The 16450-nt window shown below is 45.4% G+C and overlaps 3 protein-coding genes across 10 annotated transcripts in view; all 3 read left to right on the top strand.

The window, feature by feature from the left end:
- The window catches only part of slc22a15 (solute carrier family 22 member 15), a 16169-nt gene extending 6041 nt beyond the window's left edge, over window positions 1–10128 (top strand). Inside the window, exons 6-15 of one of the 7 annotated variants that reach the window (XR_005708348.1) lie at window positions 1–40; window positions 1795–1961; window positions 2926–3066; window positions 3539–3624; window positions 4755–4863; window positions 5000–5072; window positions 6340–6498; window positions 7044–7325; window positions 7427–7494; window positions 7699–10128. The exon at window positions 1–40 is cut by the window's left edge and continues 21 nt beyond it. Coding sequence is in view for 1 of the 7 variants with exons in the window: in XM_040138620.1 (XP_039994554.1) it covers window positions 1–40; window positions 1795–1961; window positions 2926–3066; window positions 3539–3624; window positions 4755–4863; window positions 5000–5072; window positions 6340–6498; window positions 7044–7088 (820 nt within the window). In the remaining 6 variants the exon portion in view is untranslated. Of the gene's footprint in view, window positions 41–1794; window positions 1962–2925; window positions 3067–3538; window positions 3625–4754; window positions 4864–4999; window positions 5073–6339; window positions 6499–7043 lie in introns of all 7 variants that reach the window. The other 6 variants (XR_005708345.1, XR_005708344.1, XR_005708349.1 and 3 more) reach the window with 6 other exon arrangements.
- LOC120796169 (SLAM family member 9-like) overlaps window positions 1–12364 on the top strand; it is a 20988-nt gene extending 8624 nt beyond the window's left edge. Inside the window, exons 1-2 of one of the 2 annotated variants that reach the window (XM_040138623.1) lie at window positions 8381–8437; window positions 10755–12364. In XM_040138623.1, the coding sequence (XP_039994557.1) occupies window positions 11156–11824 (669 nt within the window). In that variant the 5' untranslated portion in view covers window positions 8381–8437; window positions 10755–11155 and the 3' untranslated portion in view covers window positions 11825–12364. Of the gene's footprint in view, window positions 1–8380; window positions 8438–10754 lie in introns of those variants that run through there. The other variant, XM_040138624.1, reaches the window with a different exon arrangement.
- A 630-nt stretch (window positions 12365–12994) lies between these two features.
- Window positions 12995–16450, top strand: part of tbc1d12a (TBC1 domain family, member 12a) — a 29448-nt gene continuing 25992 nt past the window's right edge. The window contains exon 1 of the mRNA XM_040138618.1: window positions 12995–14808. Coding sequence (XP_039994552.1) covers window positions 13328–14808 — 1481 coding nt within the window. The 5' untranslated portion in view covers window positions 12995–13327. The remainder of the gene's footprint in view (window positions 14809–16450) is intronic.

Raw genomic sequence — 16450 nt, forward strand, 5'->3', positions numbered from 1 at the left:
TTGGCTGTATTCTCAGGGTCAGACGGAGCGAGCTGAAGAGGTATCTATGTTAATACAAAGGCCATGCCTGGATAGATTTAGTGTCTGCAAAACTGCTGTAGTGCCGAGGTTTGGCATAGATTTAATCCCAAAAAGGCTGCATAAGTAGCTGTGGTTATATTTTATTTATTTTTATGTGTAAGGGACCATATAAGATTTTAAACGTAAATGTTTGGTGCATTTGATGTATTGTACCACTGTTGCAGCTAATTTTCATCTGCAGTCCCTTGGTAGGTCACAGTTCAAACGTATGCACAGTGACGGAACACCACTAAACAAACCAGATGAATAAGACATTTACTACACACACACGTTTAAAATGTTAAAAGCAAATTTGAATAAAATCCTCAAAGTTTAGAGATTACGTTCGTATCCAGTATCCTGCAATGACGATGATCTGATGATACTGAATTGGATTATTAAGGTTTGTCTGCACAAGGACTCGGTGACTGTTTCTCCAGCCTGCCCCCAACATGTGATATGATGAGACGTGTGAGAAAGGGTCGTAGCACATGTAAATATCCTGACTGCTTCCGTAGAAAGACAGTTTGCAATTTGTCTTAAATGTGCCTCGTTTTTATTTAAAAAGTAAGCTACATCCAGATATTTGAATTCTGAACTTTATCAGTCTTTTCACCCAAGATGGGAAGGTCAACATTGGGGAACAAAAAACAAACCTTTTGTCTTGGCAATACTCAAACCGCGACGTGACTGATGGAGCCACTGCGTGATGATACACATCGTATTTGATATACGGATTTGATGTTAGTGTGATGTTGCTGAAGCACCAGGACTCCTGCATCAATGCTTTTTTTTTTGGGCTTGGTTTCGTTATCCTTGACATTTGGCAGATATGTGTGATGTGGGGTCCTTTCTCTCATTCTGTCAAATGAACTAAAATCCTCTCCAGAGCAGGTGTTAGCCTCACAGCTGCTAGGTCAGCTGAGGTGGGAGATCACGTGGAGAGAGGTGTGGCAGCCATATCATTTGTTCAACTCTTAAAAATTAAAAAAAAAAAAAAAAAAAAAAAAAGTTGAAATGAGCACATGGTAGGTGAGTCCTTTGAGGTAGCCTGAGAAGTTAACCTGCCATGTAAACCTGACATGTGGTTCCTGTTTGAAGCGTTGCTGCAATTATCAGATGTTGTAAAGGAGCCGATCAGTTGAGCTGAGTTCAGATCAGACAGCTGATACCAGAATCACGTGGGGCTTTAAAATGTGACGGCGTCACTTAAGAAATGTTGTACTTCTACGCATTTTTCTTCCCAGTGAAGTGTGTAACGGGCCTCGTGTGTTGGCTTCTGCACGGTGTGCTACTCGTTTAGCCGTTGCAACATCTTCCAAGGTTAGACCGATGGTCCTGTAATCAGAAGGTCACTTTTTTTTTTTTTAATCTCCACTTCCTCCAACAAAAAGATGAATGTGGGCAGAGAAGTCAAAAACTGTGCCCTTGTTTTTCTGACTGCTTTTCCTGGAAAATGTCATGAGTTCAGAAAAGCATTTTGAAATATTGTTGTGCCAAGGAATATTTCCTTCTTTTTTTTTTCTTTTTTTGGTTATGGATGGTCCTGTAAAAACACAAAAAGGAAAGGAAACACTGAAACAACTTTCTTTAGCATTTACAGAATTGAATTTAACCAGCCGCGTGTCATGGTTACTGATTCACAGCTTGAAAGTAAGTTAACTTAGTTAGGACCTGTCTTCATGGTGAGTTATTCAGCTGCATCAGTAACCGGCTGCTGTGTTCTGATCGGAGGTTCTGCGTTACATGGCGCTGAGAAATGGCAACGCCACCAACCACCTGATGCTGCAGCGAGTTGGCGCCGCGAAAGCTGGTAGCCGCGACACCAGGAGTGCGGGGGTCCTGCAGCTGGTGCTCCATCCAGTCCTCCGCCTGAGGACCATGGTGCTCATGTATGTCTGGTGAGTAGCCGACCGCAGATGAAGAAACGAGCTGCTGTAGCCCAAAGCTGCTGAAAACGAAGATTTATGAACGGATTTATGGTTTAATTGCTGCTACTACCAAAGAGTCAAATCAGTCATTCCTACTACTACTGCACCGACTGTATTACTACCACTAATCCTGCTGCTGATCCTCATTTCTATCTCTTAAATTCTTACTACCAGCACAAATTCTAAACTGTGTTTTTTGCTGTCCATGTAAGCACAAAATGTAGCTTTTGTTTACTCTCTGCTTTGAGCCGTTTGTAAACTCGCACACTTGTTTTATTTATTTTTTTTCAGTGTCAGCAGCAGCGTGACTCTGTGGGTGGCGATGTTGGTCCTTTGCCCAGTCCACCACATATTGAAACCATATTGAAATATCTCAATTAATGTCAGAAAGATTGTCATAAAATTTTGATACAGACATTCGTGGTTCCTGCAGAATAAATTGTAACAAATCCAGTGATCTTATCCTAATATCTCACAAATGTCTTAATATATGGTCGGATGGAGCGGCCTGATATTGATACAGATGATTTGACTGGGTGGGTTCTGTATATAATTTTAATTTGTTAAAATACGAGAAAAAGAAACCTGCTGCAGTTCTGATATTAACAAAAGTTGATCCCAAAAGTCCTGTAGTTGCTCTGGCCAGTTTTTAAGCCCACTTTATCCGGACTGCAAAGATCAAAAACACACTTAGGACCTCAACTTTTGTGGATTTTAACGGCTTGCTTTGGTGACATGTCAGCTGATTTTCACGTCCTGTTTTTCGTTTGAGCTGTAGCGTCTTCTGCTGCCCGCGGACAGCGCTGAGCACAGTTTATAGTACACGGTTTATAACAAGCTCCAGGATCTGCTTCTGAAAAAGCGAAGGTGAAGAGAAATGCCAAAGAGCTGCTGAGAACGCTGCAGATCTGAGGTGTGTGTGTGTGTGTTGCAGGTATGCGTGCAGTCTGGTGTACTACGGTCTGACTCTGGGTGCCAGTGAGACCTCCGGTAGCCGTTATGTTAATGTAGCTATGTACGGCCTGGTGGAGCTGCCTGCCTACCCACTCTGTATATACTTCATCAACAAACACTGGTGAGACATGCACACTGGAATACACACATTTCAGATCTGTGACCCAGACACCTTTTTATACCTGCTCGCTCCTCAATGTTTGAACTTCCTGCCTGGAAAAGATGTTGATGTATTAAAATATCTTAAATCCAGTTTTCTAAAGTCTTATTCGGTGACTGTTCAGTCACAGGAGTCTTTGCCCAAATCCAGCAAGAGTTTAAGGTTTTAACGTGAGGCATTGAAATATCAGATCCTGTGTATTAGCTAATGAGAAACTACAGTCCGCTTCCTTAGACTTCACGTGACTTCACGATTAACTTTCTGTGGTTCTCTTTTGTAATCTACTGATTTGTAAATGTAGATATTTTCAACAGCTGTGCTCGGCTGTGTACTTTTTTTAATTCTTTGTATGGCTTAAAAAAGCTAAAACTAGTGTGTGAGGTGTCTTGGTTGAGGCCTCCACCGCTGAGTAGTTGTATGTCTTGTTGTGCAGGGCCGGGAGGAGGAAAAGCATGGCCAGCTTCCTGTGCCTGGCTGGCTCCGCTTGCCTCTGCACCACGTTCATCCCTGAAAACACAGGTACGAAACCGATGCCGTAGCGGGCTTCATCGTGGGCGAAGACAGCACCGGCCGATCCACAGCGTCAGCTTCCTGCCTTCAGACCTGTGCTCTTATCGCAGTGGGACAGAATTTGTGGGAGTAGTGACTTCCTACTTCCTTATCAGTTCAGTGAGGACATGTTAAAGCCACAGGGCCTTGACAGGACACCAGTAGTCACTGTGAATCATCCGAGCCTTTGTTGTGCCAATGCCTAAACTTTGTTTTTAAGCTTTCTCATCTAATTCTTTTACATTTTACTTTTAAGTTTTGAACTAGTGCTCTTGCCTGAAACGAATTCAACATCGGGTTAAGATTAGATTAAAATACTGTAATTTAAATGATCACAGCGACTGTTCAGGGGTATGGAGCTGTAGTTTTCTGATAACGCTGTGACATATGGAATATGAACTCCATATTTTGTAGTTCTGACCTTGTGATTGTTGTGGGGAAAGATAAAGTAGCTGCCACCGTGGAAACGTTCTGGAGCAAAATTCTGTCTGGGAGTATCACAAACTGTCTTTCACTCCAGCTGGACCGCCCAGATGGTCATTTATTTTCTCACTGTGGTACCGTAAGGACACAGTGAAGTAAAAAAAAAATACTTTCCAAGTTCTGATCCTGTGTGATCATTCATTTATTTCTTGTTACACCCTAAATGAATATTTTTATATCAAACTCCCTCTGTCGTCTCTTCCTGTAAAATGTTCAAATATTTTTACCGACTCATCTTAAACTCTGGGGCTGTTGGATATATTTTTCTAATCAGATGTGATTCACGGTGCTAGCTAACCCCACCCATCCTATGGGCAGAGCATTACCACAGCAAGAGGCGAATATTTGAATATTTCTGAAGATTAGATTTCAAAATGTAAAAACTTCGTTTACATTTCCAAAGACTGTGGATGAGGTCGAATTTATTCATCTAAACCTTGAACCTCCTTCTCGTCCTAATCTAACAACAGGAGTAAGGGGGGGGTGAACAGTCTTCTGCGGTTCTCCGTATAACTGTAACTTGTGATAACTTCACTGTGACCTGTTTTCAGTCTGAATCCCCGCCAAGTAATGAGAAAGTTAAATCCTGGGACTGTTTGTTTCGTTTGTGTTTGCAGGGACCTTGCTGAGTGTCACGTCGTTGGCGCTTCTGGGGAAACTGATGGTCAGTGCGGCGTTCAACATCGCCTACGTCTACACCTCTGAGCTCTACCCAACAGTTATCAGGTCAGTAGTCGAATAACTGTGCTTTCACTGTTTCTTCTAAATGTTTAACAGAGTGCGGATTTGCATGTTCTAAAGGAGTCAGTGCTGAATGTTCTTTTTTCTTTTTTTTTTTTTTGGGAATTTTTCTGATTTTCAGGAATGCCGGTTTGGGAGTTTGTTCCATGTCGTGCAGAGTCGGAGGAATCCTCGCACCATTTGTTCCTTCCATGGTAAGGGTATGTGTGTTAGTTGCTTAACAACAGTACACACAGAAAGCGTTTCATCTCTGATAGTGAAAAATAGAGATGTCTGGGTTAATCGCCCTCTGACAGATGAGGTCAGCCCGCGCGAGCTTGGGCGTTCCTCCGTCTCACAGCCCTAAAGGTCAGTGTGGAGGAGCTAATTATAGCCAGCAGGAATTACTGATATCTTACTTAAATCATCAAACTCAGTTATTGCTTGCATACTAATGAGAAGTAACCCTTTAATGAAAACCCAAACACACGATGCTGTAAAAGTGAAATTTCAGCCAGCCGGCATCGGCCCGTTCACGCAGATCGCTCAGTCTTCAGCTTTCCCCGGTCGGCCCTTTCACAGTAAGCCCATCAGAATGTAAATTAAAAATGACTGCGACACACGTAACGCATCGGAAACCAAGCACACAATACTACATTTGTGTTGCTTTCACTCTGACATGGCTTGGGACAGCACCTGTGGTGAAGTATATTAAAATGAGAACAGTGGGAATCTCCCTTTGACCAGAGTAAAACTGAACTCTGGGACCTTTCACCTCACTTAACCCCCGCGAGGAGCGGTTGTAATTTAAACCTTAACACATAGCGACACCTGGTGGGGGCTTGGGGGACCTCAACGAGACTCGGCAAATAAACCACAGACGCAGTTTGAGCAGTAGCGTCTAACGACGCATCAAACAGATGTGCGATTTGAAGTGCCGCTAAGGTAATGAGGGCACAGCAGCTTCTTTATGAATGATGTCAAAGGCAAATTCCTGAACAGAGACGTTTCAGTCTAAATATGATCATATTTACAGAGATTTTAACTGGGAACCTTTCATCCCCTTGATTAATAGTATCTATTATATAATTTTCTTAAGTGAAGTTGCACTGGAAATTGAAACCAGTTAAGTTCTTATACGTTGCTCGTGTGTAGACAGAGCTTTGGGAGTGTGAGCCGTTCGCCTCACAAGTTCAGTTAGATTAGTAAAGATCTACTGTAGGTAGTTTCCAAGTAGATAATTTCCATAAAACTGAAACTCAACAGGTATCACTTCATTTTTTTAATTTTAGGTTACGTGCTACGAGTTTATAAAGACTCTCTACTGAATTTACCAACAAAGAAATGCTACAAAATAGGTTATTCAGAAATATTTGATTGTCAGAGTATTTGTGTTTACTCTTTTCTCTGGAAACACTGCAGATAGACTCTGTTTTTCCAATGTCATAGTTTTTTGTCTTTGTGCATCCGTGTGTGTCGCAGCGGGCCCTCCACACCTCCATGCCCTTCACTGTGTTCTGTCTGAGCGGTCTGTCTGCAGGCTGCCTGGGCCTCCTGCTGCCCGAAACCCTCAACGGACCTGCAGCAGAAACTCTGGAGGAGCTCAGCAGCCCCACCCGCAGCCGAGTGCTGGAGAGCCAGGTGACCCAGCGCTGTGCCGACAGAGAGGCACATATCTATAGTGCATCAGTAAAAACTGTCAGGCATAGACTGTCCTGTCCTCCGCGGAGGAAATTTAATAAATGCTAAATTAAGCCAGAGTACACAACATGAAACAACGTATGTGTAGAATTTGTCAAATTAGTAGGTACACTGTAGAGGTGGGCTTTCCTTCACAACAGTCACCTGGGAGCGGGATTTATGGAGTCTTTCGTCACATCTCAGCTCTCGCAGATTTCTAAAAAATTTCATGGATTGAAGGTTTAACAAATTACTTTAATTATACTGTTGTTGTGCGACCGGTCCTCACCAGTCCAGCTTTCGGCAGCTCCCGCAGTTTGCGGCGAAGAAAAACTCTAAGCTGCTGTCAGCAGGCATGTCACCGTTTCAACGAAAAGTCGCTGCAAAATCAACTTGATCTTAAAATCCCAGAAATGAGAACCATTTACTTTCATCCACAGTCAGGATCACTTTGTCTGGAATGAATTTCTTTTACTTATCATGTCTTATTGTCTTTTTGACCCCAGGCTCTTTTGTATCAAGATGACAAGTGGAAATCAAACAACAAATGAAGCTAGCAGCCTCGTCTTCATCACCGGAGCAGCTCAGAGCAGCGAAACAGACTGTCTACACCTCAGTCCTTATGGAACTGCTGCCTCAAAACGGTGAACCGTTCCTTTGATTAACTTGAGGGACCGGTCGCCAAGTTCACTTAATGTCCGTGAACTATGACGTTCCAATTGGGCAGTGGCCTAGATGCCGACCAGCGCTCTGCCTTCAGGAAGAGGGCATTACCGACAGACTCCGAGGTTCCTCCTGTGTCTAATTTTACAGAAAAGCCAGACCGTCCTCTTCCTTTATTTAATATTACTGAATGTTGTCATGGTGTTTCTGCCTTATTTGGTTGCAGACAGAAGGGAGAGGCTGGAAAGATATGACTGGACAGACTGTGACTTCCATTACATTCAGGAAATGCTGGTGAGTTGGAAAATCCAACTTGCTGCTTACAGAAGTGTGACTGAAAAACACTGGATTTTAAAGCTTGGCTTTTCCAGTAGCAAAACGGGACAGCAGTTTCCTCAACTGCAGCAGGACACACACCACACAGTGTCGGTTGAATCATGTTAATATTCCTTACAGTTAATTTTTAGGACCACAGTGATTTTTTTTTTTTTTTTTCAGGAAGAAATGTGCCCAGTTCTCAACCATAAAATCTCTCTCTAGTGTTTATGCGACGCAGAGGCTAGTGTCTCTGTTAGCATACAGTGCTCTGATTGCCCAGAGACAAAGGCAGCATTATGGACATGGGATCAATCATCTTCAGCATTTTCTTCCCCAAGCAGATCGCTAGAACACGTTGAGGTCAGACTTACAAACCTTTTTCAGGTGGGATTTCTTTGTTCGTGACACTCTAAAGCGTCCTGCTACATGTTCAGACCAGTGACGCTGAAACCAGACGCCGGGCAGCTTAACCTGCTGATCCATTTATTATCTGTGCAGCAGGTTTCACTCACTCGTGCTCAGAGTTTAAATGGCAGGACAATGGTTGAGGCGTTGCGTGTAACCCACTGGGCTGTCGGCCACTGGTTGAGAGGCAGATGATTTGATAGGACGTGCAGAAAAGGTGGGACCGTTGAAAACATTTGTCTTGACTTCACTGGTTTTTAGGTACAGTGCTTGTGCACCACTAAAGGTACAGTCATGTATTCATTCCCTTCAGGACTCGCAGGTCGGGGTTTCCCTTTTGTTCAATTTTGATTTGTGGACTCTCATTTGTAGCCAACGGCACCAGTGATCCACTGTGTTTTGAAAATGGAGAACTCTTCATTTTAGTGGTCAGACGTCATCCTGTTCGACTCTACCAGACTACAAACTGCAGCATCGCTCTCACAGATTCTTCAGCTTCTGATCGCTCTGCTCAGTAAGTTTTTCTTTTTCTTTTCTTTTTTTTACCGTCCACATCGAAGGCATGATATCACATGCTTTTTTTTGGGGGGGGTGAGTGCTGGGTAGTTTGGTCATATGCAAAGCTAATGGGACCGGACCTTGAAGATGCTCTTTTTGCGGAAGTTCATTTTGCATTTCATGGCTTCTTTAATGCAGAGGCAGTGATGTGGCAGGACGGACTGCACGGACTGGGTCTAATACTGTAAAAGCCGCCTTTTCAAGCTCCCGAACGGTCTGAACAAAGTCGAGCACAGAAGTTTGGTAGAAAATGGCAGATACGACCTCAAACCGACACAGTGACGTGATGAAGAATCACGGGTGGAGCTTGACACTGGGGCACACCTGTAAACTGTTGCATCTGACACTGTTACTAGTTGCAGGAAAAACTCTTTAGCGTGAATGATATGACAGTGGCAAACACTCCGTTCAAAAGCGTTAAATATTTAAATCTGCAGTTGTCTGTTGTTGTTATTATCAGCTCTATCTACCTGAACAGAAAACAGACTGCAGATTTCCAGAGACAACGTTGCTCTTAAACAGAGAGTGCGAAAGATGCTTTTGACACAACTTCTCCAGACCTACATGAGCTTGATGAGGCAGATGAGCACATTAAATCACACGAATTGAGTTTTTCACAGTGAATAGCTACATGAAAGGCTCTCCGGACCAATCCTGCCTATTTCATAAGCCGCTGTGACCACAAGTCGTCAAATCTAAATATCGGTGGGGTGAGTTTCTACAGACCGAATTCACCACGTCCTCTGACAAGCCTCTGTTAGGGCCAAATTAGGGTTAACGTGGACACAACCATGCTCTTAAACTGTACCGTGCCAGCAAAATCGATTAGTACTAGAAACTGTAATTGTCAGTCTCCGGGAGATCGGAGAAGCTGGTGACAAAGGGACCAATACAATTCTGGCACCCCAGCCAGTTGTGGAGTCTTTCATGTGTTTTGATCTTCTCTGTTATCAAGGTCTTTGAGTCAGGCACACACTTTTGAAGGAAGGAGCTTTGCAAGAGGTTCTGGTAACTGCAAGAGGAAGGTGGAGGTTTTTTAATAGCAGCAATTATGCACTCGTCCAGGAAAGTATGTGATCAGTGATCTTTTTTCATCAACATTGGCAAGAGCAGCAGATTTTGTCCAGAACTTCATGTAAGGCTCATGTAAAGACACACATCAGTTTATGCACTAATAAATAACCATGTGTGTCGAACAAGCTTGACTTTAGACCCTGAATCCTAAATCAAAGTTTGTATTTTGTACCATTTTGTCAAAGCAGACGTACCTTTTTGAGAGACTTGGTTCGAACTACAGCGACCCCGCGCCCCCATTTCTCAATGTGAGAAGGTTTTTCCATGTGACAGCAGATTGAAAGATGCCCTCCGTGCCTTCGTACGTAGCCTTTAACACTGATAAAGTCAATACACTTTGGATGTGGATTGTTGAAAATAGTATCAGATATCACTGATGTAATTAAAGATATTAAGATATGGGAAAACAAATGTTGCCCAGGACCTTTTTTGTATGCAGTCATTTTGTATTGTGTATACGATCCTGCCATTTCGACGTGTATCCTGTAGATGCACTGTACTGTCTGTATATGTTTGGGTCATTAAAATGTACTAATATTTATGCTAAAGGCAGTAAAACGTTGAGAACTTTCACTTGTCCACTTCACGTCGTCTTATTTTGTTCAGTGTGCAAACACTTTTTGTCGCAGCTCAGAGTCTTTCTGTTCCTGACTGATGGGTTTTCAGACTCTTCCTGCAGATCACTTAAGCTTCTGAGATATTTCAGTCGGTTCCAAAAGCTTCAGCGCGTGTTTCTTGAAGTGGTTCGTGGTGGATTTTGTGAGGTCTGCCTTGGATCAGGGTCCTGTTGTCGTAGCTGGACTCTCGTCATCTTCACTTTCCTGACTGATTGCAGGACGCCTGCCTCCAGAATCTGCTGATATTTAGTGGAATCCGTTCTTCCCTCTGTCGGTGCAGTGTTTCATCTGCCACTGGCTGCCACACAACCCCCCCCCCCCCAAAAAAAGGCAGAATATTTGCACCCCCATGTTTAACAGTTGGCAAAGGGGGGCTCACTAAGTACTGAGTTAGTACTAAGTACTACGTATTTCTGCACATGTCACAGTTACTGTGTAATGCTTTTTTATGCTGATGAAATAGTCTGTCTGTTTGCTGGGTGGGGGGTGTGGGGGTGGATTCACTTCTCGTAATTTCAAAAATCAACAAAATATGGAATTTACCCAAACTTTTGGACGCAACTGTATTTCCTCATAACCCAGATTGTTCTGGAAACTGAAAATTTGACCTGAAGATGGCGCCGCACCACAAGCCAGAGGGATCACCAGAGTTATTACAACTCACCCCGTCTGAACCACATTTCATGGTGATTCATTCAAGTGGAATGTGACAAGAAGAACTGACATGCTCTTGTGAAGCTCAAAAACTACTGTTGTGATTGGCTGGTCACACCAAGGGGAGGGGGGCGTTCAGATTGGCTTCTTCCAATAGTGCAATTGTATCCCATTACATTGGTAAGCTGAGGAGTATCAGTTTCTACTAAACCCTTCTCGTTTTCACAGAAAAGGGAATAAACATCTGCGAAACTGCTGAAGTGAGAAGAATGAACATTTCTCCTTTTTGCTGATTTGTCGTTCTGTTGCTCCTGTACTGATCTGCGGACATGGAGAAACGGGTTTTTACGTGTTTTCGTCTCCTCTCGGTGCTGTTGCTGAACTCCGCTTCGGCCCAAAATACAAATGTGTTCTTCCCGGAAGGCGGAACCCTCAACTTGAGTCTTCCCGTCTCTGAGGCTTTATCCAGCGTCCTGTGGAAACATAACGGCAATCTGGTGGTTGAAATGGTGAATTCTGACCTCGAATACTACGGCAGGTTTGAAAACCGCACAACCCTGAACCAAAACACTGGACGTTTGGAAATAAAAAACATAACTGAAGCTGACTCGGGGTCGTATTCGGTGGAGATCAACAACAAGGTCCAGAGCCAAGGTTATGATGTTACAGTACTCAAGAAAGTGCCCAAGCCTGAAGTGGTGGTGAGACCACTGACGTGTGCGCCTGCCCTGGAACGATGCTCCCTGAGCTGTGAAGGAGACACCAGGGGGGATGGAACTGTCACCTACAGCTGGAAGCAGGGAGATGGAGAGTGGAAGCAGGAGGAACGGAGCATTACCATCGCGAACAGTGAGGAAATAAAAGGAGTAAAAACGTTCTCCTGCCGGATGAACAACCCAGTCAGTGAGGCAGAGAGTGAACCCCACCAGAATCCACTCTTTCAAGACGAAACTCTTTTCTCGCCCGGAGGCTTGAACCTTGTCAAACAAAAAGGGTAAAACAGGAAAAAATAATGTTATATTTTAATTTCAGCTTTTATTTGCTGGCAGTACCAATGAAGCTTTGTCAGTGCAGTCATTCTCTGAAGCAGGCTGTCGAAATACTTTTAAGAAAAGAAGACATTGGGTTGTTTCAGCAGGTAAAGCAAGACTCTGTACAGGAGCTATGTATAAAAAAATAATGGATTATTGGAAATAAAAACCTAAGGTGGTGGATTTGTAACATGTAGGTAACTTGCATACCGAGGAACTGTACTTATGACAACTTTTGCTTCCATTTAGACGCTACGTTACGCTGCATTTCATTTTTATATTACATTTTAAAAGCAAATATTGTACCCTGGCAATTTACGTTAGTCACTTTTGCAGATTACATTTTGGTTTATATTGAAAATATACGGTAAGCCTCCAAAATATGAGGCATTGTCACTTATTTGTTTGTACTATTTGATATCATCTCATAACACATATAATAAATGTTTAATGCGTGAATTTTTACAATGAAGTGTTGAAACTTTTATTTAAAGATCCCCTCCAGGCGTGTTCAAAGATAAATATATACTCTGCTTTGAATTATAGTTTGTGTCTGATCTGGTTTTTCCCAGGTAAAAAAAAAATTACCTGGTTAGAAATTCTCAAAATGACAACTACGCCTCATCCCTCATGGAGAAATGCATCCATCCATTTCTTCTCAGAAGTCGAACTGGTGGAAACAAGATGTCTCCCACATCACTGCCGGACCGTCATCGACGCGTCTGTGAAATGCAGGCTCCGGGTTTCCGCATCACGCCGGTGTAAGTTGCCCGTCGGGGCGCATTCGGCATCCGAACCGTTTCTGGTCTCTCACACGCCGCCGTCGAAGAATCGAGCCTCCGACTCAGGCTTTTGGGTCGAGCGCCGCGACGCTTCCGACTCTGGAGTTTTCCGAGACGCGTTTTGAGTGGAGGCCACTGCTTCGTCGGTGTATTTATTTATCTGTTTATCTGTTTATTTATCTGTCTATCTCTCTATCCATCTATCTATGTATTTATTTATTTGATCGTCGGGGGGTCGACGGGGTCGGGAATCCCTGCTGCAGTTACACGACGTGACCAGCAGGCGTCACCCTAAACCCTCCAGCGAATCAAAAGAGCGAGCGAGCGAGCGAGCGAGCGAGGGGAGGGGGCTGACGTCACTGCTGGGGTATTTTCAAGATGGCGCTGGACCGTGGCCGGGATGCCGCTGCGGCAGCCGAACGTCGGGGGATTTAATTAATCCTCCCGCCCCGGCGGCGACGTTAACTGCGCAGAACGGAGGAATTATCCGCGTTTTTAGGGCACCGGGGATGAACGCGTTAGACCCAGCGAGCGTCAGGTAACGCCTGGCTAAAATGGTAACCCCTTTCTCCGAGAACAACAAAACCTGCTGCTGCGGAGCTCGGCCGACGGGGCAGGGGCACTCGTTGCTCTCGCTGCAGGATTTCACGACCGGGCCCGCGGCTCGCCTGGCGGACTGAGGGGGGTCATGGAAAAGGAGAACGGAGGAGGGTCGTTTGCCTTCGACTTGAACGAGAACGAAGAAGGAGGTGGGGGAGGTGGCAAAGCGGGTCACAAATCTTACACCGCACTCAAGGACCGCAGCATAGCGCTGCTAGCCGGTGTCGGCGGGGGTCAGGAATCTGGGAAGGGTCATGTTTGTATGACCGGTAACGGCAGGAATGTAAACAGAGACGCCTCGGCACAACCGCCCCCACGCAAGAGCGAGATAATGTTGGATCTGGTGGCGGGGGACAAGTACCTCCCCGGCCAGTTGACTGACAGCTGCGTAATGTCGGAGGTCCGCGGCGACCACGGTGGCCTGAACGGATTTACTGAGTCACTCGGTCAGGAGGAGCCGGCCACGGTCGCGCTGGAAGGAGGCGGTGGAGGAGTTGTGGGAGGAGGGCTCGGCCTCGCAGGGACCACAACCGCTTCCTGTCCAGCTGTGCTCGGGGTTCGGGTTTCAGCGGAGACTGGCCGACAGATGCGGCAGCACCCCGCGGGGGAGAGGAAAGGGGAAGCCCCGAATTCCGACGACGGTACCGCGGGAGAAGAGGCGACGGGCGGTGGCGCAGTCACCGGCCGTATGAGGACTTCTCTCCCCCTCGATCGGCTGCCGTGCACGGTGACGCACCAGCGGAACTGCGCTTGCACCGTGGCCGCTCTCCCGCGTCCAGCTGTAAACATGCCCAACGGTGTTGTCGACAGCCCCGGGCACGGCGGTCCCGAAGCGGATATCTCTTTTTATAGACCAGCGGGGCTGTTTTCCAGCCCGTTGCTGGGCCAGAGACTCGGTCTGTGCGACGTGGACTGTGAGGAAGTGAAGGTAGCCAACGGCGGTTTACACATCAGAGCAACACGTGACTGTCCCGATTCGGACTCTTCCCACGAAGTCGACACCGACTGTCAGTCCGACTTGCGGGCAAGGCAAGAAAACGGGACCGAGTCGGGTTTTTGTCCGGGGAGCCCAAGCGACTGCAGCGGGAGACTGGTCTCTCACTGCCCCGGGGAGGATGCGCCAGCTGCGGCTGAACTCCGTCGCTCCACCAAGCCCTCCGCCACAGCCACCTCCAAGGACCCCCCCGCCCCGGGATCAAGTGCCAAACTCCCCTCGCCCTGCCCGTCAACCCTCTCCAACCCGAACGGTGACAGCCCGCCCTCGGAACCCAACGCCAGGGAGGACGAGGAGGATTTCAGTGACCTCACTTTACCCGTCAGGCCGCAGAGTTTGAGGACTAACCCCAACCTCGCGGTGTCCCTCAGCTGTGATGCCACCCCGTTGTCTGCGGACGAGGATGGGGGCTTTTATTTTGGAGACGAGGGGTACGAGGAGGACTGTCGGAACGTTTTGGAAGCGGGTCGCAGGCAGAGCGCCCCGGACAAGCTTCCGGACCTGACCGAACAGACAGACAGCTCGGACCCCAAGCTGATGCCCAAGAGGTTCGGCATCGCCGATTTCTTCACCAGGTAAAATGAAGTTCTCTCTCTGGCTCTCTCTGAGAGACACACACACACACACACACACACACACACACACACACACGGTGAACTTGTCAACACACAGTCCAAAGATGTGGTAAAGATAAAGAACAAAAAAAACAATCACCAACTTTAACCCAAACCTACTCATTGTTTTTCCTTAGGAGAACACGTCGTCGTGCATGTCCAGATGTGACCTTATGAAAAGAAAAAAACAATGTAATCCTCACTTCTCACCTGTCTGCAAAGGCTTCAGTACTCTGCAAAATATTCAAAACAAAAAACAGGTGCCCAAACACTTTCCCCATTTCCCTGCAACTCCTGACCTGACTTGTAGGGGTAAATAAAATCCTTTGTGCATCGACCCCCCTTAAACTTAGATTTCAGGGAGTGTAGCGCTTTATCATCTTCCGTCTGCAAATGTATAACACCTGCACACCACCCGCTGGAGCTGCGAGTCATCTCATTTTCATCAACATTTAATCAGCAAAATGTCCAGACTGAAGCTCTGTGCCCGAGCGGTGAACTTTAGAGAGACGACCCGTTTCATTTCATCCATAAAGATCCCCGTTAGCTTCATCAAAACACTCAGCGGATCAGCAGTCAAAATGCACAAATCTATTACTATTATAATGATGGTAAACAGAGGAAAACAATTCTTTCAGCGTTGCCTCATACACAGAGATTAGCCAAGTGGTCGCAGTACACTTCATACACAATAGATTTTGACGTGTTTTTTTGGCAGGTGAAATTGTCTGCAGTTGAAGCGAAGAGCTGTGTGTGGTTTGAGTTGTTGCACCGTGTGTAGGCCGGCCCGCTGAGAGCTGTGGTCAGACCAGAACTGATGGAGAAAACGTACTTGGATGCTGTGACGAAAAGCAGACAGGAGGGGAAATAACATGAGGGGAAGCTACAGGCCCGAGCTTGTGAAGCTAACTCTGCTAGCAGGACAACAACGGCACTCAACAAGTAGAAACCTGTGCATTTCTATATATCGGCTATTAAATTTACCCGAGAAGAGTTAGATCGAGGGCCGCTGGACTTGGTTGTAGATCTCAGATGAGAGGGGAAACGTCTTCAAGATCTACAACCAAGTCCAGTTGCCCTTGATTCAACCCTTCTCTGACAACCAAGACCTGGATGACTGAGAACCATCACAGACTGCTATTAAATTTAAAAGAGGACAGGCCTCTGTCCCACCCTCTGTAAAATTGGCTGGACATTGGATTATTTTCATCATCGATTCATCTGTCAGTTATTTTCTTAATTAATCGATTAATCTCTAAAACATCAGAAAACATTGATAAATTCCCATCATAGTATCCTAGAGCACAAGGTGACATCCTCAAATGTCTTGTTTTGTCTGGTTTTCCATCCAACTAAGGCTGCAACTAACAATTATTATCATCATCGGCTAATCTGCCAGTTTTCTTCTCCCATAATCAATCTACCATTTTGTTTTTATAAAATGTCAGCAAATGTTGGCATTTTTGCTTAAAAAATATCGTCCGATTATCAAAATGCTTGCCAATTAACTTTCCGATCAACTAAACGATTAATCGATGTAATAATCAGCGTTTCTCTCTGTGACCTGAGACACATTTTTGAAAATTGTCTGTCGAATGGGAGG

This window comes from Xiphias gladius, chromosome 11 (assembly GCF_016859285.1).
Source record: "Xiphias gladius isolate SHS-SW01 ecotype Sanya breed wild chromosome 11, ASM1685928v1, whole genome shotgun sequence".
In the NCBI taxonomy this organism is placed as follows: Eukaryota; Metazoa; Chordata; class Actinopteri; order Istiophoriformes; family Xiphiidae; genus Xiphias; species Xiphias gladius.